Source organism: Dermacentor andersoni, chromosome 2 (genome assembly GCF_023375885.2).
Source record: "Dermacentor andersoni chromosome 2, qqDerAnde1_hic_scaffold, whole genome shotgun sequence".
Classification (NCBI taxonomy): Eukaryota; Metazoa; Arthropoda; class Arachnida; order Ixodida; family Ixodidae; genus Dermacentor; species Dermacentor andersoni.
In genome coordinates this window covers 190,414,833-190,442,817 of record NC_092815.1, presented here as the reverse complement: position 1 = coordinate 190,442,817, position 27,985 = coordinate 190,414,833, and the positions used below count along the sequence as shown (strand labels likewise).

Sequence of the window (27,985 nt, the reverse complement as noted above, 5' to 3'; positions counted from 1 at the left end):
ACGGTCTATTATTGCGACAATTCCATGTTTTGCTGACGACATGGTCTAGCTCTCCGTAGCTACAGGGACAGTGGTCCTATGTATTTAAGGAAAGGCGCCGCTGACAATGCTGGTATTTTCGCAGCGCTTCTTCGTATGCAACCTGATTGCGGAGATAAACATCTCAAGAACCATTTGGAAACTTGCCCCAGTAATGCCTCGTATTTAAGCCCAGTGGTACGAAACCAAATATGGAAATTTGTGGACAAATTATCAAACAAAGTCTAGTTGCAAAAGTAAACGCCGCAGGCTCCTCCTCCGTACTTGCTGACAAAACGATGGATATAGCTGGAATCGAACAGCTTACCGTTTGTGCAAGGTACCTAAACAAGGATGCCAACGATATCGAAGAAGTGTTTTTAGGTTTTGTGCCAATTCAGGACCAAAGTGGCAGAGCCCTCGTCGACACCATTATAAAATTTCTGCTAGACATTGGAATTAGCATGCACCATCTTCGTGGCCAGGGTTATGATGGTGCCAGCTCGATGGCTGGTAAACCGCATGGTAAGCCAGCTGCCGTTTGCGAAAAATATCTAGCCGCACTGTACACGCATTACACCAGCCATTTCCTCAACATCGTTCTCTGTGCGGCGAGCTCCATCACAGATATCCGTAACTGTTTTGGAACGCTAAATGCAATGTCCAGCTTTTTCTACAAATCAAACTCCTAACCACCCACATGTTTTATGAGAAATGATAAGTTTGATGTGTCATGAGTCCACAAGGCAGCGACTTTTGGTATTATGTGAAACGCACTGGGTGGAAAAGCATGATGCAGTTCTTTCATTTGTAAGTCTGTTTGAGCCGGTGATCGTGGCACTAGAGCAGATAAAGTTAAGCGGCAGGCACGAAAGTCCAGTTCAGGCAAATAGTCCAGCGTTGGCACTTTTGTCACCGGCATTCTTTGTGAGTCCGCATGTGGCAGAGCATGTGTTAGCGGTGGCTCTGCCTCTGTCAAAGAAGCTGCAGACCAGGAACATCGACATGAGCGCCGCCATTGACGAGATAGATGTGGTACAGCAGGCGATCGAAAATGACCGCAAGAATGCGACTGCTTCCTTCTTGAAGATCTTTGCACAAGTACAGGAATTGCGAAAGGACTGGATGTGGAAATCACCAGCCGACGAGCCGGTGTCCAACAGCAGGATCGTGGGAGCGTTGCATCAGAAAATGCTGAGGCATATTTCCAGAGAACTGTGTTCATTCCATTCATGGACCACGCATTAGCACAATTACACTAACGGTTCGAAAAGCACAAGGCTATGCTAAAGGACTTTTCTGTAACTGTACCATCCGCAATACAATCAATGCAACATGATCGAGAGAAAGGAGCAGAAAATCTCCTGGCCGTTCTTGCGCAGGGCGAGGATGCGAGGGCTTCTTTGCGAGAACTGCGACTATGGTGGACAAAGTGGGCGAACAAAGCAACAAGCCAGCGCCCCAGCGCAGGAACAGATGCCCTCTCTCATTGCGACTACAGGTTCCATAAAAGTCTGCACAAAATGCTGCAGATTCCGGTCACCTTTCCAGTGACCACTGCTAGCACAGATAGAACATATTCAAGCATGAGATTACTAAAAACATACCTGCGCTCTAGAATGTCTGAGGAACGCATGGTTGGGCTGGTGCTTCTATGCCCCTGCAGAAACGTCGACATCAACTTGTTTGAAGTCATTGACCGCTTCGCTAAACTGCTCCGCCGAGCGAAGTTTGTCGTTTAGATAGCGAAGGCAGCAAAGATCTATGGAAGTAGAAAGCTCTGTTCCTTCAGGTCCATAGGAGCGTAAATATGATGAGAACATATGACTGTTCAATAGCTTTTAAAGCAGAAGACATTTTAGCCGTTTATTGTAACAGCATTGTGAAAAAAAATTATTATGCGAGCACTAAAAATACGAGGACATCAATAACCAATTTCGACCGACCTTTCTCATTGAAAGCCAGCCCCACGCGGTGTCTCCCAATAAGCACACTCGCTTATTGGGTAGTTCAACTTGCCGCACCGTCTGTGGCTTTCATTTGTCCTTTTCTTTCCTTTTTAGCTAACGTGCTTTTACTTCCTTTTTGAACCAAATGAATACCCTTCCCTAATTTTGAGGGCAGAATAATTGTTGTCAATGTGCAGGCATTTAAAATACACATTTTCGTATTGATTTCTGCATTCTTCTTTTATTATTCTCTCCATATGTTGCTGTTGCGACCGCAGCATGGCCGAAGTGAAGATCACGATTTTTGCGATCACAGTTTAGTTCTTGCCTGGATCGTCTGTCTTTCTACGCGCAATGTTTACTATCTGTGATTGCGCAACACGTTTATATGTCTTGTTTGACGCATTATATAGAGTGACTATTGCTTAGACACGCAGGTTTATTGGGGACTTATACGTATATTTAAATATCTTGTTGGCAGGTTTTGTGTACATGCAGTGAACTTTGTTTCCAATGACACCTTTTTCCCCGTTATCAAGCTATGTCTTCGCATTTGTATACTCCATTGTATTTTCGAACCTTTAATGTATATATTGCAGAACTCCCGCTATATATATGTGCTTTCTGCTGCGACTATAATATTGGTGCGGTTACTCACGATACACTACTAGTGACAGCTGCTGCTGCGCTATTCATTGGAACGAAGGACACCTTCATTGAGATCTTCCCCAGGCCGTTGCATATGTAAAAAAATGTAAACAAGGTTCTTGAATGACAAAGATTCATTAAAATATTTGTCCTACACTTGTTCATTTCATGGCCTTTACTTTTCTTCATATCAGTGGCATGCACTGTTTTGCTGGTTTCGAACTGATATAGTTCTAATATTCTTGTTATATTATCCTAGTAAATAAACAAAAACGTGGAAGCATTGATATCAGTTATTTCTGCCACAACTGTTTTGGACATACGACTATATTATTTTATGACAAAATACCTACTTGTCATGAGAATGCGTAGCATTCAAGAATTCATTTGCAGTATCAAATACACAAGGACATTGACAATGGCAATGCAGTTGTTAGTCATGTATTTGATCCCTCGACAAATTCTGCAAGGAGGAGGCCGCGCTGCAACGAGAGACCCCCCAACGAACAAAATTGCCCGCTGCGCACCTGCATTTGAGTGACTTTACAAAAGTAACGATGTCATAACTGGCACAGGTGGCTTAGCTGCAGTGCTAATTCAAAGCACTAGTTCCCAATATTTTCCACCTTCTAGAAACTCCGCAGCACCTTTCTGGACGCTAGAGGATGGCAGCGAGCACGCATGAATGTCTTCAATTACTTTAAATGATCCTTGAAATATATTATCCCCGTCTGACAACGAATACAGCAAACACAGCGAAGCTGTATGAGTGAGTTCCACCCTTCGGAAGTACTAGTGGTATGTTGGTGGCTCACGGTTATCTTTGAACGCTGCAGCAGTGGCTGCTGCATCTTAGAGCTGGCGGTGACCTCTACTACGCCGGCAATGCTGCGGCAACACGGTGTCAGCTGTTACCACTGCTGCTATACGAAATTCTAGCTGACCTTCCACGTGGAGCGCGTAAAGCGTCACGTGAGCAAAAGAAATGTGGATTACTGGTTAGGAAATGTCGCTGTTTCGCCCGAAAGGCGAAGCATTGATTGCGATAGCACATTATGAGACAGCTATACGCAGTAAAGGTTAGTAGTTTTATTCGCTGTGTAAACTGCTATAAACATTCGCTTACCAACTAAATTAACAAGCAAGATGCCACCCTTGCACAAGCAGACATGAACACATCTCGCAAGGTGACGGCAGACGCTCGCTGTCAGAAGGCTGGAGTGATTAGGAGCGGCAGGAGCGCCAAGCGAATTCCTCCATTTTGGCTGCACCTCGCTTCAGCGCGAACCAGGCACACAGGAACGCAGTGTCCACAAAGCCGTCAGTTCTTTCGGGTCGGTTAGCCTACGAGCCCAGCATAGATTACTTCAAACAAAGCGCTCGGCCACGCTTGCCGCACCATGAGCAGACGCACCTTAATCCCCCCCCCCCTCCTTTGCGGGCGCAGAAAGTCGGTGCGCACCCACCTCGCATCCCTTCCTTCCGTGCGCCAGAAGACGCCACCGCCACCAAGCCTTCTCAATCAGCTCCTCTTCGCACCTACAGCCCTACAGCGTACTGGACGCGGCCACGATTTTACCGCAATGGGGTCTTTATACTGTCACGTACCGGTGACGGTGAAGAGAGCAGTAAAGGGCCGTTTATAGACGACCGCACGCCAAGTTTCATCCTAGACGCCAGCGCTCGTTTCTCCCCTGGCGGAACGATTTCATCTCCAACGGGTGTAGGTTTCCGCCGCTGCTTCCCTTAGCGGTCGCGCCCGCGTTCAGTTCGCGCTGCGCGCGAAACGTCTCTTGTTTGCGAGGGCACCTCTTCGGATGACCGGAAATTATTATTGTGTTGTTAACTGTCACGACAGCAATGTAAACACGAAATGGTTGATGCCACCAGTGAAATTCTGCCGATTCACAAGAAAATGGTACGAAAAAAGCAGACGACACACATGGATTACTGCGGTGTGCCGAGCGAAGTAAACAACTGGCAAACGAAGCGAGCTCGTTCATTGATCACTCCTGAGTGTATGACGGTTTTTATATGTAACCCACATGAATTTAATAATTACTCGGTACATAATCCTTTTATTCATATAAAAACGTTTGTTCGACGAGCGCTTGTCCTGTCTTCTTTCTCGTGTTTCGTTTATGTGTGCGCTGCCCAAGAATGGAAACCACTTCTGTTGTATGCGCTAGCAGTGGCCGAAGTTCACGCGTGCCGAGAAATTGAATATGTGCACGATGCATTGAACATGACCGGAGTTCATTCCCGCTTCACCACTGCACCGATCGATCGAGTTACTGCACGATACGCGGCCCGCATCTTGGTCGCGCCGGCATTGCTGAAGCAGGAATGATTACTAATACTTTCAACTTCCGTCTCTTGAGCACTGTTAAAAAATGGCCAAGCTGTCTACATTGCTGCTTCTATTCCATATTGTAGGGGACGCACTAGTTAAAGTTGTGTGCGCATGTCGTACTGGTGCTATGCAGCGATATATTTTGTTTATTTCCGCACAGTGTCGATGGAAGACCGTTGTCGCCATCAGAGACAACACGGATTTGTAGCAAACATATTGTGAGAAACTGCAAAAATGACTTTAGCTCGTATGTGCCGTATGTATGTGCCGCATCGTATGTGCTGACGATTTTTCCGGCGGTACATACGATGTCGTTTCCAATCACCTGCTCAGCGTCACTTACATGGTTAAGCAGACGCTGTCCTTTCGCCGCATTGCAGCCATAAAAATAATCGTCAAGCCTACCGATCTTCTTAAAGGCAAATAGAAGCGTGTACAGTCTGTTTCACATTTAGGGGAAAACTGGGAACGTATTGCATCGCGATGCGGCAAGCAATGCAGTCGTGCGGTGGCAGCAGCTCGAGCAGGCGGAGACGCTCGAGGGGCGGAGTCGTGATCTGCGTCGTCTGCTACGGCGGCGCGCGCTGGCCGCATTGTCGGGAAGCGTGCTACTGTCAGGGGCAGTGCACGTATATTTCTTCACTGTGTGTGCTACCGTAATAAGCAGCGACAAGACGCACCAAGATGTGCGCGCAACGTGTTCAGTCTTTGTTTCACTCGAAAGGAAAACAAAGCACTCAACAATGATAACTATGGGAGCCGAACACGATGAAACAAACGGATACGATTAAATGAATGTTTTAGGTTCAGACAATGAGCTGGAAATGGTTTTCCTCGACAATCATTCGCTACACCAGACAGACTCTGCCCGCCGGCGGGGAATCGGATACGTCACGCTCGGAACTTCAGTTAGTATCTCGTCATGTCCCCGGCGGCAGCGATGACAGCGCTCATCCTGGAAGGCAGTGAAGTGCAGAATGACTTGATCAGGGATGTGTTCATTCGCAGCACGTCTCAGTCAGTGACGATGGTGGATCGAAGCCTATCCTCGGGCGACTGATAGAGGGGACGGTGCGCCAGCGATACTTTCAACGAGCCCCAGACATTTTAAATGATGTTGGCGCCCGGGGATTCAGGCGGCCACTCCAAGAGAGTGACTGCGCGCTCTTCTAGCAGTTGTTGCACCACACGAGCAGTGTGGATTGGCGACCTATCGCGTTAGAATATATAGTCACCTTCCAGAAACGGGCCGTCAAGAATGTATGGAATCAGTACGTCGTCTATGACTGCCCTGCAGCGATGAACTTACCTTCGAGGCGTATCAGTTGGCGTCGCACAACGCATAGTAAAGAATACCGGCTCATTTAACTGTTGCATACTCTTTTTTTGTTATTGTTCTAAAAATTGACCTTGATTTTGCTCCCCCCTTATGTAATGCCTTCGGGCCTTTAAGGGAAAAATAAATGAAATGAAATGAAATTTCACGCCGTAGCGATGAGATCGGCGCCCTGCAACTGATAGTAGAACGTTTCCCGACAATGCGGCCAGCGCGCGCCGCCGTAGCAGACGACGCCGTTCAATATCCCGCCCCTCGAGCACCTGCGCGAGCTGCCGCCGCCGCCGGACGCAAGCGCTCGCCGCATCACGATGCAATGCGCTGCGAGTTTTCTCCCTAAATGTGAAACAGACTGTACACCGCCCAGCGTTGCCAGATTGGAAAGTCGGCACGACTCCAGAAACTCGCTAAAATTTCCCCAGATTTCACCAGAAAATAAAATTTCCCTAATATGCACAAAAATGACCAAGAATTAACATTCGTCAAGCACTCATCTTATTATTTATATAAAATCACGATGAGAAGCCTTTAATCATCCCTTGGAGCATCGTAGATGCCTGAACGAAACCTGCGTAGCATATCGTCTGTGATAGTGAACTTCACGCAACACCCCTCTCTAGAGGTCAACGTTGTGCGAATTCGTACAATGGAATCCAAAGTTTTCAGCGACATTTTGTTCCTGTACTTCGTCTTAACACACATGACCTGACTGAAGACACGCTCCACCACTGCATTCGACACTGGGTAAGAAAGACATGCCAGTGCATACAATGCAAGTTCCTGGAAGGGCTTTTCCCCCATGGCATTTTTAAACTTGAAAATTCTAGCCCAGAATGCTGCAGAATCCTCAGGAAGTTTCCCGTCGAAGACGACCTGCGCAACAGGTTTTTGTGACAGCGAAACGAGCGGAGCGTCAGCACGTGTGTTGGCTAGCCACTTGACGCATTGCCGGTGGCCCGGCGTTGCTCTTCCCGTGCTTCCCACGGTAAACTCATTCCTCCACTAAAACAGCCGGTGCCGTCTATTGAAGCGACTTATAACTATACGTGCGTTGAAACCTAGCGCTAGCATCATACGGTAGCACAAACCTTAGCTACAGTAAGCTTTATATAGTTCACTGTACCCTAGCAGTAGCACAGCAACACAGGGATTTCATGAGGAATAAACCAATACAAATATAGACCTTAGCATCGTGGCGGCCGCAGGCGCTACCTAGTGTTAAATGTTTGGATGAGCAGCGCGGGTGGACGGTAATTTCGGTAGAGTGGTTTTCCCCAGATATCCCCAGATTTTGTCTGGTGTAGTAGTTTGTTGACCTGGCCACCAGGAGCTCTACATTTTCACCAGATTTCCGAAATCTGGTGGCCCATTTCACCAGATGGCAACGCTGACACCGCCCTTCGAACGAAATGTCCACGCGCACACACGTAGGCACACACCGCGCGCGGCGCGAAACGTGCCAAAACACGCGCAGTGCAGGAGGCAATCAAGGCGGCACGAACGAGAGATGGGTACCACCCGCTAATAGAATTTTGCTTCGCATGCGGCGCTCTCAACGCCGGCGCAGCAGCGCCGCTCTCGGTGCCGTTCTTGTCTATACAAGAACGACCTGACAACGGCTCTTAAATTGCGCAGCCACCGTACACTGAAGTCTGAAAAGACGCCAACTTCGGACCTTGACCACATCCCTTCTTTTGCTCGACTGCTGCTGAAGCTATTGGATGAACAGGAAAAGAAAATTAGCTGACCCACACTACAACGCACTGCACGTCAAACTAACTGATGCTTTCATGGAATCCGAGTTCTGAAATGCGAAGCTGTTTCTTCGTTTGCGATAGCATCACTGTCTCTTTGTGGGGTATTCTTGTTCCTTATCTCACTAATCTGAGACTAATTGCTAGTAGACTAATAGAGACGAATGTGCCACAGAAGCTCAAGCTCTCTGTTTACCTCCACATTCTCTATGTCTACCTCCGTGTGCTCTGTTGGTCGTGCAAGGAAGCAGACATAAATTTCTGTGGTCGTGCCCAAGCTGCTGTGTTTAAAGTGGTGCTATTCTTGAGAACCTACAAGTCAAAGGATTGCGCATGCCTGCCTTGAATACATTGTGTTTCCAAGAGGAACAATCATATATTTAGCACTGAAGCTTCACGTCTTCATTTGTTTCACGTATGGTAAAATGCTCCGCTGACAATGCAACACACGCTCAAGTGGAATTACAATGAAATCCCACCTTTCTTTTATTGGCTTGAAGCAGCTGACCTTGTCCCATATATTTAGATTATATATCAGGACTGTACAAGTACATCCCGATGGTTCGGCCACACCATCTTCCACAACGGCAGCATTTGCTATCCCGCAGCTTGGGCTTACTCGGCGATTTCAATAGGACCACAAATCAACATCTACGAGTGGGGAACTGGCGGCAATACGGTACGCTGTCCGTTTCATGAGAAAGCAGACACGTCATAAATGGACGATGTTCTGCGATGCCAAATCAGCGTTACAGGCGCTAAAATGGTTTTTTTTTCAGAGAGGGCCATATTACCTGTTCGTTCTGGAAATAGCCGAACTTCATCACAGTACCAAGCGATGTGGCCACTTGATCAGTTTTCAGTGGGCGCCTAGCCATTGTGGTGCGATTAGCAATTAACTCACTGACAGTAGGGCAAGATCTGCATTCTCTTCCTCTGATGAAGTGCTGATTGCCTAGTCACGACCGGACACCAACTGAATGATCAAGGGACGCATGCAGCACCTCACACAGGCAGACAGAGCCCATGTTGACAACACCAACAGACGCCTACATATGGTCGACTGACATCGGAAATTTCGTTTGCCCCGAAAGTTACGCGGAGCAAAGCTTCACTGCTACGCAGGATTCGGCTGGGCGTTGCTTCCACCCGTCGCTACCCACACCTTATCAGCCAGTCGAACAGCCCTGATTGCGAACAATGTCAGACGCCTGGAACGCTGGACCACATATTGCGCGATTGCCAAGCATATAGGCTGAAGCGAAGGACGTTAGATAATTCATTATCCAACGTTGGCAGGCGACCACTGTCGGCGGAAGCTATTCTCAGCCCGTTGCCTGACACCGCAACTCCAATGCAGACGACTAACGCGCTGTCGAAGTTTCCGCATGGCACGAAACTCGACGAGCGGTTCTAGTAGGGCCACCGTTTAATGTACAAAGCACTCACCACTTCTCTTGTCATCATTATCATCATCCATCGCAGTACTTTCATTCCCGATCCCGCTTCCCTAGTGCATCGTCGCAGATTACAGCGTACTAACTCAGGTCGACCTCTCTGTCTTTCCTATTAACTAAATCTATCTATCTATCTCAAGTGAAGCGGCCTAGGTCTCCAGGCGAAACCCACCTTTAACTACAATCCGCTGCCACCACCAGACTAAATTTGAGCATTTATAAAAGGAAAGAAATTTACGTTAGACAATAACGGATCTAAACAGTGCAGCCCATGATTCGGCTGACATAAGACGCAGACTCTTTTCCCTGGTTCGTCTTTTTCGTTTTAGTTTGAGACCTCTTAATACGTTTCCTTGATTTCTGGCTCTTGGTGTACACAGCGCGCTCTCTCAGCCTGCTGCGCTCGGGTGAACACGAGAGCGCGAGGACGGAAGAAGAAGTGCAAGCGTTCCTTGCTCAGGCCGTTTGGCTCACCTCGTCCGTACTCTCCTGTCAAGAATCGTCGTTTCAATGTCGCTGACATTTTCATCGTCCGGCCCCAAGGTATTCATTCCATGCCTTCGCTACACGTCACAGCCTTTCTTTGTATTGCTATGTTATTATGTTGTGCTACAATGCAAGTGTGAGAGAATACCTTTACCTCGAAGGAAACATACCAACGTCTTAGCTGTAGCCTGTAACTAAAAAAAAAAAAAAATCAACACTAAATTTAGCGCAGCCGCAGTGCTTTGTACTTGATTTCGATAGCCACTCCAGGCTATCGATATGGACACTTCTGGCGCATTTCTGCCGTCGATGTCGCTATCGCCGTGAGGTTTCGTATAAAGTCCAAGGGCGCTAAAATCATCGCCACGCGCTGTATGCTGTATATGGGAGTGAAAGTGTGCGTGGGTGAGCCGCGTTCGCGAGGAAGGCGGGCCGGAAGCGCGTCCTCTCTTGTCGCGCGCGAGATGTTTTCTAGTTTACCTGTGCGCGCGCGACGCCGTGCTTGTTAATCTAGTTAAAACTTACATCGTCTTTTAAGTAATGGGAAGGATGTAGAACGAAACAGACCCACCGAGACAAGGCTGTTGCTGTCTCTGTGCGTTTCTTTTTACGTCCTCGTTCAGTGGCGCTTACTTATTATGTCATTGTTGATGTAGTTAGTAAGCGAATGTTTGCAAGTTTGTACGGCCGATGAAAGTACCATCCTTACTTCGCATAGCTATCTACTAATTTGCTATCGCAATCGGCGCTTCACCTTGCGGGCGAATCCGCGACTTTTTTTTTAATGAATTTCATTTGTTTTTCACACCGCGGAAAAAGCCTTTATTCTCTATTACGTTTCCATTTCGCGAGATTTCATCAATTTCTTGACAGGCAGTACACTGGGTTCCTTGCTGTGTGCCCGTCATGCATGTACATGTCCTCCTACCACTTCTGCTTTCTATGTTCGACAGGAAACGCTCAAGAACTCCGTACCATTAAGAAAATCATCCGTGAAACGAGTGAGTTCATGGCCCGACGCTACCAAGGTATGAAAAACACCTCTAGCAGGAATCACATGCTGAAAACACGCTTAGTACGGCAACTCTTTATTGACCTTTGCCTGTTTTATGCAATACTAGATTGACATCCAGTAAACTAAGGGGCCAGTCATACGGTGTCAACAATTAGCTGATGCCTTACAGGCTGACCCATGAGAACGCAGGTCTCAGAATTTTAAGGGCGTATCGTTCTACTGGACATAATGTGCCTTTGTTCGTTTGATTTATTCTTGCGACAGTTGATTGATTGATCAATTTATTTATTTATTTATTTTGTTTAAGGTTTCAGTGCAACACAGCGGCAACGAGCAACGCTGTACTGCAGTGCTCGAAATCTATTTTACCGACCAGAGGTTCTTTAAAGTGCAACAGAACCTCGGTGCATTGATGCTTTTAAGTTCTTTACTGCTCTAAATCAGTCCGATGGGTCTGCAATCGGGTCCTTCACTCTATAGTAAGCACACGGAGGCAACAGTCACTCAGCCATCATTTCTGGTAGGATGATGCTGCCTTCATCATTTCAACTTTTTGGGTTTGAGAGGAGATTATTCTCACGATCACACTTCGCATGCGAAGTTCAACTTTGCGGGAATTATTTTTTATTTGTGTCCAAACCCGACCTGTGGCAACTTCAGGTCGACAGTGAAGTCTATTATCTTCCAGCACGTAACACCGATATAAATAATGAAACGGTAGAATCCGAGTCAGCGGAGCAACTGGTATTACCCATTTTTTAGTGGTGCAGGGAACCTTCCTCTTGGCTTCGAAAGTGCTTATAAACCCATTACTAGCAGGTTTTCTCTGATGCGAAACCTAGATCGAGTTTCGCTGATCAATCGAATATTGGATCTTTGGGCATCGGCAGGGTTTAGCAGATTGTCGGCGAGCTTGTTTCCGTGTTGCATGCCCTTTAACGTCGCTAGAGCAGTGGTTGGCGGGCAAGCGCATTCAGACAGCGTAACTTTAAGGAATACTGCTGCTGGCCCTGCTTGGTGCCCTTGACGAATGTGGTGCGCGCTGCAGTCCAAGTACTCGCCCAGCCTTGTATCTGACGGGGTCAGTTGTTTTGTTAACGGGCTGCATTTTCCTCCGAAAATGCAGCGCTTTTCGACGGTGGACCACCAGATGGTGTCCTCTACCCAACACTTGGACCCACGACGCCAACGTCCTCGCGTGCGGCTCGTGTATGGTGGTCACGACCAGCGCGTGTCCGAGTCACATTGGGCCATCGTGGTGGCCCTGGTGGCTTCCCTGAGCATCGTGATCGCCTTCTTCGTGTTCGTCGCGCTCGCGTTTGCCACGCGCTCGAGTGAGGACAACCATCGCCTCGAGCACTGCGACACGCCAGCCTGTCGAAGCTTCGTGCAGCTCTTGGCTGCCAGCATGGACACCAGCAGCGAACCGTGCGACAACTTCTACAGGTCAGTGGGTGAGCTCGTGATGATGGTGAAGACCACTTTCGCTTCCCTGTCTAGTAAGAGCTCCTTGTGAGCTTGCGTTGATGTGCCAAGGTATGCGTAAACTTACACGCTGCTTTGTAACGCGGCAACAACTACTTGCAGCAGTCATTGTAGCGCATGTAGACACGAAATTACGCAACTCCATGGACGCCAGTGGTGTCGGGTCTTCAACTATTTGTGTTTGTTTTATGTGGGCTACACTGGCTTCCTAGAGTATCCACCAGCTTGCCTACACAGGTTACGTTGTAAATAATTTTCGTAGGCTACTTATTCGTCGAGAAAACTAGGAGAACACAAGAGAAACTTACCTTAAAATGCCACTGTACCCAAGATTCCGGTAAACGTTTGATGCTGCCTCAGTGGCATTTCCTTAGTGTGCAGTGGTGGAAGTAAGTTTTGCACCTCAGTGATTCCGAAACTATTGGAAAGGCCCGCTGTCACCACCAACTTGAGAAAGAAGTAGCAGCTTCGCCAGAAAGGCGAAACATTAACGTGTGTGAAACCGCGTGTGACAAGCGTGTGACACGGCAAGAGATTTTTCGAAGAGCTAGTGGACGCCTTGTCGGGAAAATAGCTCGTGACGCTCGTCCTTAAAACTAATGAAGTAATGTCCACCTCACGGCTGCAGGTCCACAGATTAACCACTTCATTGATAAGAGGCGCGATAATTGTCGGTTTGCAACAGCAACTGTACCCGTTGTATCCGCTTCTTGCTTTATGTACGAGGAAATAGACAACCATGCCGTGGTTACAGCCGCCCAAGCTGATTGGTTTGCAATTCCTCAGCGCGCTGTAACTTGTCATAGGCGGGTATAGGCATGTCCACCGTCATCATGCATTCCCGTAGCATTAGGTAGCGCATGACGTAAGTCCTCTGGGATGCAGTAAAAGACCAGTCTCTCCATCACTTGTCAGAAGCGGCATAGCCACACATACTGTATGCCGAGAAATTGAAACATGGCTATTCAATAATAGCTCGAGTTCCTGCCTTCGTGGTACACAGTGATGCCTTGATCTTTCAGCCAGATGTGCGGCCAAAGACGGCCGCCATTCATTTGTGCTAACTGGTGTCAGTGAGGAGCGATATTTACCGTGAGGTAGTAAAGTGTGACGTAATGTGTGAAGTAGTAAACCCAACTGTTTCTATTTCACGCTTTCTCCCGGCTCTGAAAACCTGAAATAGCGTTTAGACGAACACATCAGCTGTCAACCTTCATTATCCATCTTCAAGCTAAAGCCTTCATTGTCTTTCTTGTCCGGTCGTTTAGCGCTGTCCCCACGTTGCCAGCAATATACCAACAAGCTCAACTTTCTACGCCTCGCACATTGAGCGCCGGTTGTCGCGCAGTGATTGAGTTGCAGCTTCCAAATAATAGAAAATATACATTGCAATAAACACAAGAACGTACTGCTGCAGCACCTCAACGCATTTTTAGACTGGTTAGGACCAGAGGAGCAATTACAGGCTCCTATAAATTCTTAACACGACCAAATGGGCTCTTTAATGTAATCTCATTCTCTCAAATTTAAATATATTATCTCAGACTTAAATGTACAAAATTTCGATCTACTATGACAAAGAAGTCCGACACGGCTGTGGACGACACGAATGATGCTGACTGAAAGGCGCAACAGCGCAGGCTTAGCCATTCACACCAGGAAAGTTTAGCCCGAGCCCCACTTGCGTATTGCTGGCAATCCGGCAGCGGAGTTCTGCGTGGCGCACTTCATTACACCTTCCCCCCTCGCTGAAGACGGAGCCACACAGGGGGCCTAAAGCGTCGCGAGGACGAAGGGCTAGTGATACGGCTTGAGGCGATCTGCGTGCACAAGTTCGCGGCCTTGGCGACGCAGGTCCGTAGGGGGCGTCAGAGGTTGGATGACGTAGTTTAGCGGAGAAGTTTGCTGTAGGGCCCGGTAGAGTCCATTTTATCTAGAGACAAACTTGGAGGAGACACCTGCTGTCGAAGTAGGAGGCACCCACAACCGAACGAGAGCGTCAGGCGAAAACTGGTGGCGCGTGCGCCCGTCGTAATGTCAAAATTTCTGTAGCGCTTGTTCTTGCGTTGTAAGGGAGCATGATAGTTGTCGACATTCTTCTGCATATCGGGCATCATACCAGCGGATTTGGAAACAGGTGTACTCACTGACAAGTCTGGACGGTGAGGAAGAATAGTGTCAATGGGAGATTATGGTTCTCTGCCATATAGTAGAAAGAAGGGAGAAAAGCCTGTCGTTGCCTGGGGATGAATAACGCGGCATTGAGTGGAAAGTTCTTGAATGATATCGGCGAGAAAGACACGGCCTCGGCCTCTCAGGAGTTCGCGGGGAGCGCCGTGATGTAGAACGAAGCGTTGAAACAGGAAGGAAGCAACGCCACGAGACGTCCAGGCTGGCAGAGCGGCCGTTTCTGCATACTTTGTAAGGTGGTCTATGGGCGCAATGATCCGGCGATTGCCGGCAGCTGTGTACCGCAGCGCCCCCTAAAGGTCTATCCCAACCCAGTCAAAGGGTCGCGGCGAGCACGGCAATTGTTGCATTGGTCTAGAATAGCAGCAAGGATCAGATTTGCGGCGTTGACATTCTGTGCAAGAGCGACTGCACTTTTGCAGAAAGTTGTACATACCCCGCCAATGACGTAGTCTGGTGTAGGTCTTGGAAGATATCAGTGTGTGCGTACTGAGGATCGGCGTGGAAAGCAGCGCATACATCAGCGCGGAGATGCCGGTGCATTACTAGCAGCCATTTACGGCCGTCGGAACGTAGTTACGGCGATCGACGATTCCGTCGCGGATGGCGAAATTCGAAGCTTGTCGGCATAGAACTCGAGATGGTGGGCGTGCAGGCGTATCATAGCGGTAATCTGTCAAAGATGAAATGTAGGATTCCTTGCGCTGCTCCGAAGCCATGTTGACAGAAGCTAATGAGGGAAGTGGGTAGTCTAGGACGGAGACACTGACAATGTCGGCGTGGATAGGCGAGCGCGAAAGAGCATCGGCATCGGCGTGCTTATTGCCTGAGCAGCAGACAACCCGGATGTCGTACTATTTACTCTTGGAGCCTCGGTGCACACCGGGCTAGGCGGCCGCAGGAGTCTTTAAGGGACGACAACCAGCAAAATGCGTGGTGATCGGTAACGACATCGAAGGACCGGCCGTACAAGTATAGACGAAATTTGTTTATGGCCCAAGTGATCAGTAGACATTCTTTTTTCCGTGACGGAATAATTCGCTTCAGCTGTCGTTAGAGTGCAGCTCACGTAAGCGACAACATATTCTTGGTAGCCGGGATTTCGCTGGGCGAGCACAACGCGAAGACCAACACCACTAGCATCCGTATGGATTTCCGTGGGAGCAGTTGGAACGAAATGGCGCAGTATCAGTCGTGCTGCGAGCAGGTGACGTAGCGCCGCAAAGGCATCATCGTAAACCGGAGAACACACGGAAAGATTGGGGTCTCCCCGAAGAAGCTGTCAGCGGTGCCATAATCAAAGCGAAATTTTGAATGAAGCAGTGGAAGTACGAAGAAGGGCCAATGAAACTGCGCCAGTCTTCTAGAAACCTGGGCCTCGGGAATTTTTCAACAGCACGTAGCATAGCCGCATCGAGGAGAAGGCCGTCCTTCGACACATCTCCGAGAATGGTCAGCTTGCATGCCCAAAGTGACATTTTTTCAAGTTTAGTTGGAGGCAAGCGTCACCGAGACAGAGTAAAGCCTGCTCCAGTCGATGAAGGTGAGTAGGAAAATCTGGTACAAACACTACTACATCATACAAATAACACAAGCACGCGTTCCACTTGAGGCCTCGGAGAATGGTATCCATCACGCGCTGAAATGTAGCGGGCTCGTTGCAAAGGCCGAATGGCATCACACGAAGTTCGCATAAGCTATCTCGTGTGAAGAAAGCAGGTTTTGGCTTATCGTCCTCAGCCATAGGCACTTGCGTAGAGCGTAGATCGAGGGAGGAAATGAACTCTGCACCTTGTAATCAGACTAGGGCGTCGTCGATCCGCGACAATGGATAACCGTCCTTCCAGGTTATTTTGTTACGGCGACGGTAGTCCACGAAAAAGCGGATCGAACCATCCTTCTTTTTAACTAAATCAACTGGCGATGCCCATGGACTGTCGGGCGGTTCACTGTCGGGCGGTTCATCAATGACGCGGTTTTCTGTCGACGATACACGGTATAGTCGCTGTCATAGCGGTGAGTGAGCACCCGGGTCGATCCGGTGACATACAGTTGTCGGTGGGTCCTGAGAAGTGCTATGGCTGTCAAAAGCAGGGCGAAATTTGCCGAGGAGACGGAGAAGGTAATGGCGTTTCCCGGGGTTTAAGGTATTGTCGATGACGTGGCTGAAAACGTCTTCAGGCGATGTGGCAGTTACTGCACTACAGTATAGTGTGTGGAACTCTGACGATCCAACAAAAAGTTCCAACGTGGTAAGGGTATCGTAAGGCTCCACAGTGCCGAGAGATTCGCCGCGAAGCAACGTAATCGGGAATATTAAGTGGTTATATACTGGAAGCTGAGTCGCACCAGCTTGAAGGCCAAGCAGCGGGGTTGGGAGTGGTGAGAGATGGAGATCAACGAAAATAGTGGGAGGTGTGAAGAATGCGGTAGAGTCGGAGGCAACGGAACAGGATACAGGTGCCAGAACGGATGTATGCGGAGGTATCTGGATGTCGTCAGTGAGGGACAACTTGGCGCAGCAAAGCGAAACGTCGTCAGATATTGCATTGCCAAGCGAAGAGAAGGCGACTTCTGCACGGGAGCAATCAATGACGGCTTGGTGCGCGGGCGTCTGTTAGCGAGCGTTCTCGCGGGCCTCTTAAACGGTGACAGATTCCATGCATGCCATGGCCGCAGCAGGTGATCTAGGTTGCAGGCGTTCGCCATGAGCGGCGCTCGTTGCCTTTCGCGGAGACGAGAAAAGGGAGAAAGCATGGACCTAGTTTACTGGACCGCGCGGCAGGCATCTAGTAAGGGAGGCGTTGCTTCAGCGTACCAAGCCGCGGACATGAGAGAAAATCCCAACCTTAAGTAACGCCGTGGGAACAGTGGAGAAGAACGACTATCTCAACCACGTAGAGCACTCGTTGAATTTCAAATCTGACGGCAAACGCATCCACCGACTGGACGTGCAGTGCTGTGGCCGTGTGGAGTAATGGACTGAAGAACGGCGTCGTGACTTTTCGTATAGAGCTGCACAGTTTTTCGGCAATTACAGATATTGTGGCACCTATGACAATAAGGGCAAGAACAGAGACCCCTTCAACAGCGACATCAGTAATGTTTGGCGTTTGACATCAATAAGCTTGCCTCGCGAACTGCGCTGCTTAGTTTTCCATGTCAGCGGTAGAGCGACGTCGACGCATTGGGGAGAGCGAGCGACGACCGGGAAATGGAGACGGCGGTAAGAAACTGGTGGAAGGCTTGGACGGGGAAGTTGTAATTCCCGGCCTGGAGAGTAAGACGACGGACGGTCTTACGCAGCTGTGCGCGGGTCGTCACGTGGATGAAGTGGACGGTGGAGGCACAGACATGCAACGTGTCCGGGAAGACCACAGAAATTGCAGATGGGCCGGTTGTCCCCTGTGCGCCCGGGATTAAATACTCGATGGACTGGAGGTCGTGGCGGCATGGAGGTAAAAACAGAGCTAGAGATCGGAGGCTGAGTCCGAAACATCGGTGGTCATGGTCATGCGATGGCGTAAGTGGATGGAGCGGTGACCTGAGGCGCCCGCTCCTGTGGAAGGACCTCAGACACTTATTCTTGTATAACGTGTCGTAGGGTCAGACTAAGGGACGACGAACGTGACTCCAGCGGCTTGGGGATGAGGGAGAGCTGGCGAGCAACTTCGGCCAACGCGAAAGCCTTGATCTGCTAGAGGAAGGGGGGATATCGAAAAGGTGGGGTTAAGCCGGACAACGATTCCTGATGTACAACAGGGCGGCGGGTGACGAGGCGTTGTCGGCGAAGCTCGCCGTAACTTTGCCACAGCTCAATAACTTTAGCAACTGTAGAGGGGCTCTTCCAAATCAGCACCTGAAACGCATCCACATCGATACCCTTCACTATATGATTGATTTTATTGCCCTCTGCCATTAACGATTTAACCCGTTTACAGAGGTCGATGCCATCTTCGATATAGCTGGTAAAAGTCTCACCAGGTTGCTGAGAGTCCGACTGCAGACGTAGTTCGGTACAAAGCTTTCGAACAGCCAGGCAGCCAAAGAGGTCGGTGAACTTTGTCTTGAGCACAGTCCAGGTTGGGATTTCGCTTTCGTGGTTCCGAAACCATTGCGGCATCTGGAATCAAAAGATAAACAGCTCGCCCCCGAGAGCAGTGAAGCACAAGTATTGTATGAAGTTGCGAAATGTGACAAATCCCAAGTGGGAAATGCTCCTAGTAGCACTATTGCATTGTCGCTTGTCCTAATTCATACAGCCGCAAGGTAGGCGTTCAACATCGCCATTCCGCATCATTTCAGTCACTGCTTGACACTGACAGCCAGAGAACGTTCGGCATGCGAACTGCGCCAGAAGCTAGACCTCCTTTTCGTTGGGACAGAATACTTCTCTGCGCAGATGTTTGTTACTCTAAAGCGTTTCCTAGCAATTCAGATTTCGAAATTTCAGGCTGACACTGCACAGTCTTTTCGACTCCCGCCATATCATATCCGAAGTCTATCAGTCAACACCTCCTCGCACATCTGTGTGAACGGACAATTCTATCTGATGATCATCGACAAGGAAATTAGTGGGAACCTACAGTAGACGTCCTATAAAGGCTCTGACTGCTATTAGCGCCTACGAATTGATCAGTACAAAATACATAGCGACAAATAAAACGCCTAAGTAGTGACCAATGCAAAGTAGAGACTGTTAGGATTCGCACCGCTGACACCACTGTTGCAACCAATCACGAGTCTCTAGACGTAGCGTTGTGCCAGCGCCCTGGAGCTTGACCAGGAGCGGACAGGGGCAGAGACGAGGCCGCGTAACAAATGAGAAATCGTTGAATTAGTAGTGGGGTCAGCTTGACGAGCTCCTCAACGAAGAGCGAAAGCGAAGACTCAGAGCTTGTGCTGAAGGCTGTTTGTTGGCTCGTTGGCGAAGAGCACCTTTTCATAGCTTCTGAGGAACGCTCTTGCCGAGGAGAGGTAGGCTGCAGACTCTCGCCATGTTTGCGGCCGGCGCTCGGTACATATTCATGCTTGCTCCCGCGACCTGAGCGCTGACACTATGAGAATGAATCAAGACTGCCAGTGGGGCTAGTTGGAATGTTGGATTCATAGTTACAAAAAAAAAAAAAGAAAATCAGTGCAGAGACAATTTTCAGCGCACGTGGCACGCTTTCCCTTCTTAGTCCCTTGTCTTTGCATTGAACGGTTCGTAACTGTGAGATTCACTGTGAGTGGGAGGAGGTACAAACGCGCACACAAAAACTCCAATGGTCGCGGGCGCGCTCGCTCAACGTTGTGCACTCGTTGGGCTTCCGGTCTCTTTAACTTCCGGACTGTCGTTGTTTTGGTCACATACACGAAGAGTTTGTCACAAAGGACAGTCGTAAAACTCTCCATGGTTGGCTGGCGCAAGGAGTATGCATCAAGCCCCAGCAGCGTTTTACCTGCTTGGAAAACGAGCACGTCTTCCTTATTTCCTGCGTGTGAACATAAGGCACAAGGCGCCTACGAACTGCCATCAATTCATCATCATCATCATCATCAGCCTGGTTACGCCCACTGCAGGGCAAATGCCTCTCCCATACTTCTCCAACTACCCCGGTCATGTACTAACTGTGGCCATGTTGTCCCTGCAAACTTCTTAATCTCATCCGCCCACCCTAACTTTCTGCCGCCCCCTGCTACGCTTCCCTTCCCTTGGAATCCAGTCCGCAACCCTTAATGACCATCGGTTATCTTGCCTCCTCATTACATGTCCTGCCCATGCCCATTTCCTTTTCTTGATTTCAACTAAGATGTCATTAACTCGCGTTTGTTCCTCACCCAATCTGCTCTTTTCTTATCCCTTAATGTTACACCCATCATTCTTATTTCCATAGCTCGTTGCGCTGTCCTCAATTTAAGTAGAACCCTTTTCGTAAGCCTCCAGGTTTCTGCCCCGTAGGTGAGTACTGGTAAGACACAGCTATTATGCAATTTTCTCTTGAGGGATAATGGCAACCTGCTGTTCATGATCTGAGAATGCCTGCCAAACGCACCCCAGCCCATTCTTATTCTTCTGATTATTTCAGTCTCATGATCCGGATCCGCAGTCACTACCTGTCCTAAGTAGATGTATTGCCTTACCACTTCCAGTGCCTCACTACCTATTGTAAACTGCTGTTCTCTTCCGAGACTGTTAAACATTACTTTAGTTTTCTGCAGATTAATTTTTAGACCGACCCTTCGGCTTTGCCTCTCCAGGTCAGTGAGTATGCATTGCAATTGGTCCCCTGATTTACTAAGCAAGGCAATACCATCAGCGAATCGCAAGTTACTAAGGTATTCTCCATTAACTCTTATCCCCAATTCTTCCCAATTCAGGTCTCTGAATACCTCCTGTAAACACGCTGTGAATAGCATTGGAGAGATCGTATCGCCCTGCCTGACGCCTTTCTTTATTGGGATTTTGTTGCTTTCTTTATGGAGGACTACGGTGGCTGTGGAGCCGCTATAGATATCTTTCAGTATTTTTACATACGGCTCGTCTACACCCTGATTCCGCAATGTCTCCATGACTGCTGAGGTTTCGACTGAATCAAACGCTTTCGCGTAATCAATGAAACCTATATATAAGGGTTGGTTATAGTCCGCACATTTCTCTTTTCACCTGATTGATAGTGTGAATATGGTCTATTGTTGAATAGCCTTTACGGAATCCTGCCTGGTCCTTTGGTTGACGGAAGTCTAAGGTGTTCTTGATTCTATTTGCAATTACCTTAGTAAATACTTTGTAGGCAACGGACAGTAAGCTCATCGGTCTATAATTTTTCAAGTCTTTGGCGTCCCCTTTCTTATGGATTAGGATTATGTTAGCGTTTTTACAAGATTCTGGCGCGCTCGCTGTCATGAGGCGTTGCGTATACAGGGTGGCCAGTTTTTCTAGAACAATCTGCCCACCATCCTTCAACAAATCTGCTGTTACCTGATCCTCCCCAGCTGCCTCCCCCTTTGCATAGCTCCCAAGGCTTTCTTAACTTCTTCCCGCGTTAATTGTGGGATTTCAACTTCCTCTAGATTATTCTCTCTTCCATTATCGTCGTGGGTGCCACTGGTACTGTATAAATCTTTATAGAACTCCTCAGCCACTTGAACGATCTCATCCATATTAGTAATGATATTGTCGGCTTTGTCTCTTAACGCATACATCTGATTCTCGCCTATTCCTAGTTTCTTCTTCACTGTTTTTAGGCTTCCTCCGTTCCTGAGAGCATGTTCAATTCTACCCATATTATACTTCTTTATGTCAGCTGTCTTACGCTTGTTGCTTGTCTTACGCTTGTCTTACGCTAAGTTGCTAGACGCCAAATGACAGATTCAGTCACGGAAAGCAATTGGTATTACCTACACCAACAGGGCGCCAACACCGCTTGCAAAGCCACTCGGAGATTCACCCTACTTTATACGGCACTGTTCTCACCCGATCCGCCTTCGACTCCACTTGACTCGACACTCAGATCAGCAAGTTATAGCAGCGGACGACCTCCTGCGGCCTGATAGAGAAGGCCAACCACGCGATCCACTCTTACTCCAGGTCACCCAGCCCGTCCATCTGCGACGTCACCCGACACCTGAATGAATCGACTGACGCGGTATACAAACGCGGACTGGTCGCACAGATATCCCGAGAGCAGTTACAGGTTTGTGAGGAAATGTGCCATGGCTGGAAACAACGTGTTCACCTGGCAGGCAGGAGGGTAAACAAAAAACAAGGAGTGACAAGTGAATACGACAAAGAAACGAAGAAACGGCCTCCGAAGAGAGTAAGGTAGCCCCGATTGCGAATGAAATAGAGGCCACGCTGGACGTGGACACCCAGGCAGCCATTTCGTCAACCGCCCCCCTACGCCTAGTCCCCCACGAGGGAAACGTAGTCGCCGTGCAAAGCGACAGCACCAAACCATGAAGACTATCCGTCGCATGCAGGCTGATATGCAGGGACGTCCCTGGCATCGGGAAGAGTTTCTTCAATTGCTTTGGAGTGGCGGAAGAAGCACTATTTCCTGCTCGTACGCTCTCGTCACCACAGCAGGCTGACGCCGTCACCAAACTAATAGAGCTCGAGGATATTTTCGTTGCAGAGGAAATAAGCGTGCCATATTTGACGTGCAAGATTGCCCATATCGCTAGTGTTTAGAAGAAGGGACAGATATAATTGCTCGCTGATTTCTGGTATACTCGCGAATGACCAGCAGGTCCGGCGTCCCGTAAAGCAGTTATAGCGCTGTTCGCGACTATACGGTTGTATGGGGGAAGCATATATGCGCGTCGCGGTGGTGCGGCGAGGGGGGTATGCTGAAAACTGCCGTGAAAGAAGTCGCGGAGGAGGCGACAATGCGAGGGTCCGTGCGGTCTTGGCTCTTTCGGACCGAGTAATAAAGTGCACCCTGCAGAGGCCCGTTCTTTTTTGTCTCCAGCTGAGGGGAATGGCAATTTATTATCAAAGTTATGGTGTTACGTTTTGCATGCGATGTACGCTTTTTCAAGAGCCGGTTTAAAGCCTGCACGTGTTGAGTTCTTAACGAAATCGTCGTCTCCATTTGTCGCTGTGTACATTGATGTCGCGTTGCAGCAACACAAAAAGCTCACTTGTTCATAAGGGCGAGCAAACTCGGCTAAAATCGAGGCATCTTAGCTGTTCCTGAACAACGGCAACCAAAATAAAGCACACTTAGCACAAGTTCGCCGTAAGAGACTTAAGGGGGGAGGCGGGGCTAAAATACCGATTTCGGTGAAAAAAACGTGTTTTTTATTCTGAGTTGTTCTGAATTGCTTGTTTAATAAAGAATCTTCTCACCAAGTTTGGTAGTTATCTGAGCAGTAGAAAGGAAGAAAACCATCTCTTTCACAAGTTGGTGGCGCGCATTTCCAATGGAACGCGACTCTGAACGCTGTTTTTCCAGACGCGGCCGCATAGTGGGCAAGAAACGCAACGTAAAGTGAATGCCCACGTTAGGAAGTTTGTTTTTTGCCCTCTTTAGAGAAATTGAGAAGCTAAAGAAACCAACGAAAGGTCTAGGAAGCAAAGGGAAGCTGGCACACAGTGTTGTAAAAAAACTCACTGCTTCCTATGCATCTGCCCTGAAAGACAATGCTCCGGATGTAAAAAAAAATGCAACGAGGAGTACTTGCGACGCTTTTTCACTCCTGCTCATCAGATGAAGTCTCACGACATCACGCTTGCCCAGTTGGTGAGGACTCTTGGTGTCACTACAATCGGCACAGAGCCCTAGTTGCAGCGGACATGCCATCAGTGCCAAGATCCCATCGTCCAGCTTTCAGCAGAGACGTTGCCAAAGAGCTGGTGCCTCTCTACAACAGGCTTAGTAAGCCAGAGCTTCTTGCGCGATGTTCAAGGATGCAGACACAGAATGCAAACGAGTCCTTCAATGCTCTTGTATGGAAAAGGTGCTCAAAGACAGAATTTGCATCACCGATAACAGTGGAGACTGCAGCAGCCCTGGCTGTGCTAGAATTCAATGAAGGAGCACGTGGCATCAAGAGAGTTCTCGAAAAGCTGGAACTTGAACATGGGAGTCCAGGCGAATAAGCATGTTCAGGAAGCAACGAAGCAAGCCATTTCACGAGCGCAGGCAAGAGCGACGGATAGCTCTAAAGCTGAAAGAAAGAGACGACGCCTTGAAGCGATCGCCGCAGAGCAGCGTCGTGTTGAAGAGGAGGGCTCGACATGTGCAGCAGGGCACTTTGATTAATTTAAATTTGATTTGATAAATAATAAATTCCGTGCTCTGAAACCGTTGAACTGAATTTTGTCAGTTTGCACCTTTGCAAAAAAAAAAAAAAGCTGTAGGAAAAGTATCATTTCCAAACTGCTTCACCAAATGCCGTTTCCAACGTTTTTTCTAGACTGAAATTTTGAGGAACAAGATAAAGTACTTTTCAGATGCCTAAATTTTTTTCCAACATCTAATATTTAGTAGATCTTCGACATGTAATGACAGCGAAAAAAATAAGCTTCATTTTCAGAGTCATGGCATTTTTACAGAAATGACATAAAAATGTGAAACTGACTTATCCTGCACTATAAACCATCTAGAAGGTATCTAATCACAAATAATTTGTATATTTTCATTATTTTGTAAACGATAGTTTTCCTAAATTGACACAGAAGATTGCTCAATTTCACAGTTTCACTCTTTTTCTCGTTGAGCTAGGCTGCTCATATTCGACACTCTCATATGTCCTAATGACAACAAGATAAACTACCCCTCAAAATTTCGTGAAATTTGGTTGAGCGCTTCAAAAGTTGACGCTTCAGCCTAGCATCCCCCCTTAAAAGAAGACTGAAAAGGAACTGCTAGTATTGTCATTTTTCTGCTCTTTACAAATTTGTGTATCAAACTTATTACGCAGGTTCGTGTGCGGGAAATGGAAGAGCAGTCGCTCGGTGTACCAGGAGCATTTGTCCAAGTTCTTCGAAGAACTCGCCACTGCACTGAGGGATGCCCGAGGTCTTGACAACGAGAAGACAGTGTCGGGAAAGGCGGCCAGTCTCTATGCTGGCTGCGAGTCAGTACTTCTGGGAGGAAATGACGACATAGACGGCTTCCGAGAAGTGCTAAGCGAAGCCCAACTCTCTTGGCCAAAGCTCGAAGGTGCAGCGGATGTTCTGGCGACAACATTCCGGATCAGAAAATATTTCGACATTGCCTCGTTACTCAAAATCACTAAGCTTGCGAAAAGTGCACCCGACAGCTCGACCGAGTCCAAGTTCCTGCTTGAACCGGGCGATGTCCTAAAATCGAAAAGTTACACGCATAGGCTATCTTGCAATAACAAATTCTACAACTCATCTACGATGTGGACAAACGCCTCTGCAAGCTACGAATTCTTCAACCTAGTACTCAGCATGGTAGCGGGTCCGAACAGCAGCCATGAATTTCTTATCTTGCACGACAGCTTCGTCAGCATAGGCGAAGATTTCCGGGAGGCCATTCATCCAATAACGAATAGAACGGCGTTAGTGAGTCCCTTGACAGACACTTCGACCCTTTCGATGTTCACGCCACATTTCAACAAAACGCGCTGGAGCGACTTCTTTTCAAAGAACTTCAACACTGACGACACGGACATCGTCATAAACGTAACTGACGTTCACTATTTGACTGCGTTCAGCGACCTCGCCAACAAGTGGAACGAGAGCGTTATGGTGTGGTGCACGAGTTGGCTAGCTGTCGCAGAAATGGCGCCCTTCATGAGCAAGGACATCGCTCTTCACAGGTTCATCACCGAGACCACAGGCGAAGCTGCACCGAGGTATTGCCTCGAACTGACAGAAAGACTCCTGGGAGCAGCCACCTTCAGCGCCTATGCCAACAAGGCGTTTACCAAGGACGTGGTCGAAGAAATACGCGCCTCAACCCTCGCTCTGCTGGCACCTATCCAGGCGAAGATGCTCAAGAGCACCTGGCTCATTTCTCCCAGCATTTACGACATCGTCAATGCGACCGATTTCTTCTCAATACTCATCCAGGCTAGAGCGTATCAACAAGAGTTGGACGCGAGTCTAACACGAAACAATACGGCGTCCATTGCCCGTAACTGGGTGAGCGCGGTTCGCCTGCGCACTGAGCTGTTGGACAAAGCTGCCGCTTTCTCCCGGACAACACACCTGGAAGATGTTCACACAGAGCCTTCGTATACATTCTTCCACGCTGCGACTAGTACAGTCCGGCTCCCGCTCTATGCGTCGATGCTGCCGATGTACGACCGCGGCCTCACGAGAGGAATCAGGTTCGGGACGCTGGGTGTTTTGTTTGCTCAGGCAACCTTCCGAGGCCTGCTAGCCCGAGTGAGCCAGGGCAACGCCAGCCACCCCGACGACCATTTGCGCTGCTTCTCGGGTCCTTCCGGAAACGGGTCCTATTGTGTGGACTACGACAGAGCCGTCCCTCTGGAGATGCTGGAGGAGCTCGTGGAACAAGTGTTACCACTTTCCGGCCGCAACGAGCTTGACATTGAGCCACGACTAGAAGAAATGCAAGCGTTCTTCGTGTCCATGTGCTACCTGCTTTGCAGTCCCGAAGACGGCAGAGACGCCAGTGCCAAGTCCAAGCAAGCCTGCAACGAGGCAGTGAGGCACTCTCGTCTCTTCTCCAAGGCGTTCAACTGCTCCTTGGGCACGAATATGAACCCCCCGGACAAATGCGAATTTTTCTGACGTAGTTTTATGTAGCAGAATATAGATTTCGTTTCTTTTAGTTTGCTGCTTTGAGTGAAACACACTTGTATGCGAACGTTTCCATTGTGAAGGTATTTTCTTTTATATATAACCACTGCCACTAAAGTGCAAGCATTTCTTCCTCGTACGCGAAAAAAATAACCGTGTGTCGGAAGGCTCTCCGCACGCCCTATCCGTGTGAAAGGCTACAACTGTGCCGGTATCCACAGGTCCTCGGCGTTCTTGGACTCTCTCTCTTCTGCTCACCGGTAGAACTGATCGTCGCTCTGCTCGTCGTTCGTGCATGCGCATCATATTACACTCATTGCACCGTTGGAGATGCTCGCGTGGCCTTAATTACCTGTACTTCTTTTTATCAAATGCATATATCCTTAAACTTAAGCGTTTGTGTTACAGCGTTCTACAGCTGCCTTACAGGTGTATGCTGTACTCGCAGGAGAGAGCGCACATATGCCAAACGTTATCACATGCTCATTACAGGCATTCCCCCCAGATTCCATGCTAAAGCAATAATTATTTCTTGCTGCACGTTGGCAAAGGCCAGCCTTGTCAGACACGAAGGCACCGTGCAAGGCAGTGATCGAGGACGTAACAATTTCTTTAAAGCATCACATAAACGCCATTGGTCGCGCTCACGCGCAGCCTCCATAGTGAATGTCCGAATAAAATTTCGTTCACACCGCCCTGATCTACGCCAGAGCAGAGGCTATGACGCTGAGGGAGAAATTAAGGTCCAAGAATATGGGGAGGCAGTGGTTCTACGGGTGAAGTTGCTTGCTATGAATTTTTGTTATTGCGTCAAGTTGCATACATCTATATATGAATGTTGTGATCTGCTTCAGAGTAAATTTGGGCTCCTAATACGATATGATTTCCCTATTCCAGTGCCCGTGAATCTCAAGAAAAAAAAATTGCTTTCACTAGGAAACCACCGAACAACATTTCTTATCCGCTGCGAGAGTCTGCATAACAGCCTCCGACTCGCGGTTACTGAGTGCACATTTTCCCCTTCCCCTTTACGTCGTATGTTTAGTGTTTTATTTGCGACAACGG

General features: G+C 48.5%; 1 protein-coding gene across 1 annotated transcript; it reads left to right on the top strand.

The window, feature by feature from the left end:
- The first annotated feature begins 482 nt into the window (after nt 1–482).
- Nucleotides 483–26,911, top strand: LOC126540296 (neprilysin-1-like). The gene is made up of 4 exons (XM_050187097.2): nt 483–543; nt 965–1,188; nt 12,143–12,462; nt 25,105–26,911. The coding sequence occupies exons 1-4, from the start codon at nt 483–485 to the stop codon at nt 26,909–26,911; spliced, it is 2,412 nt and encodes an 803-aa protein (XP_050043054.2).
- Nucleotides 26,912–27,985: the final 1,074 nt, after the last annotated feature.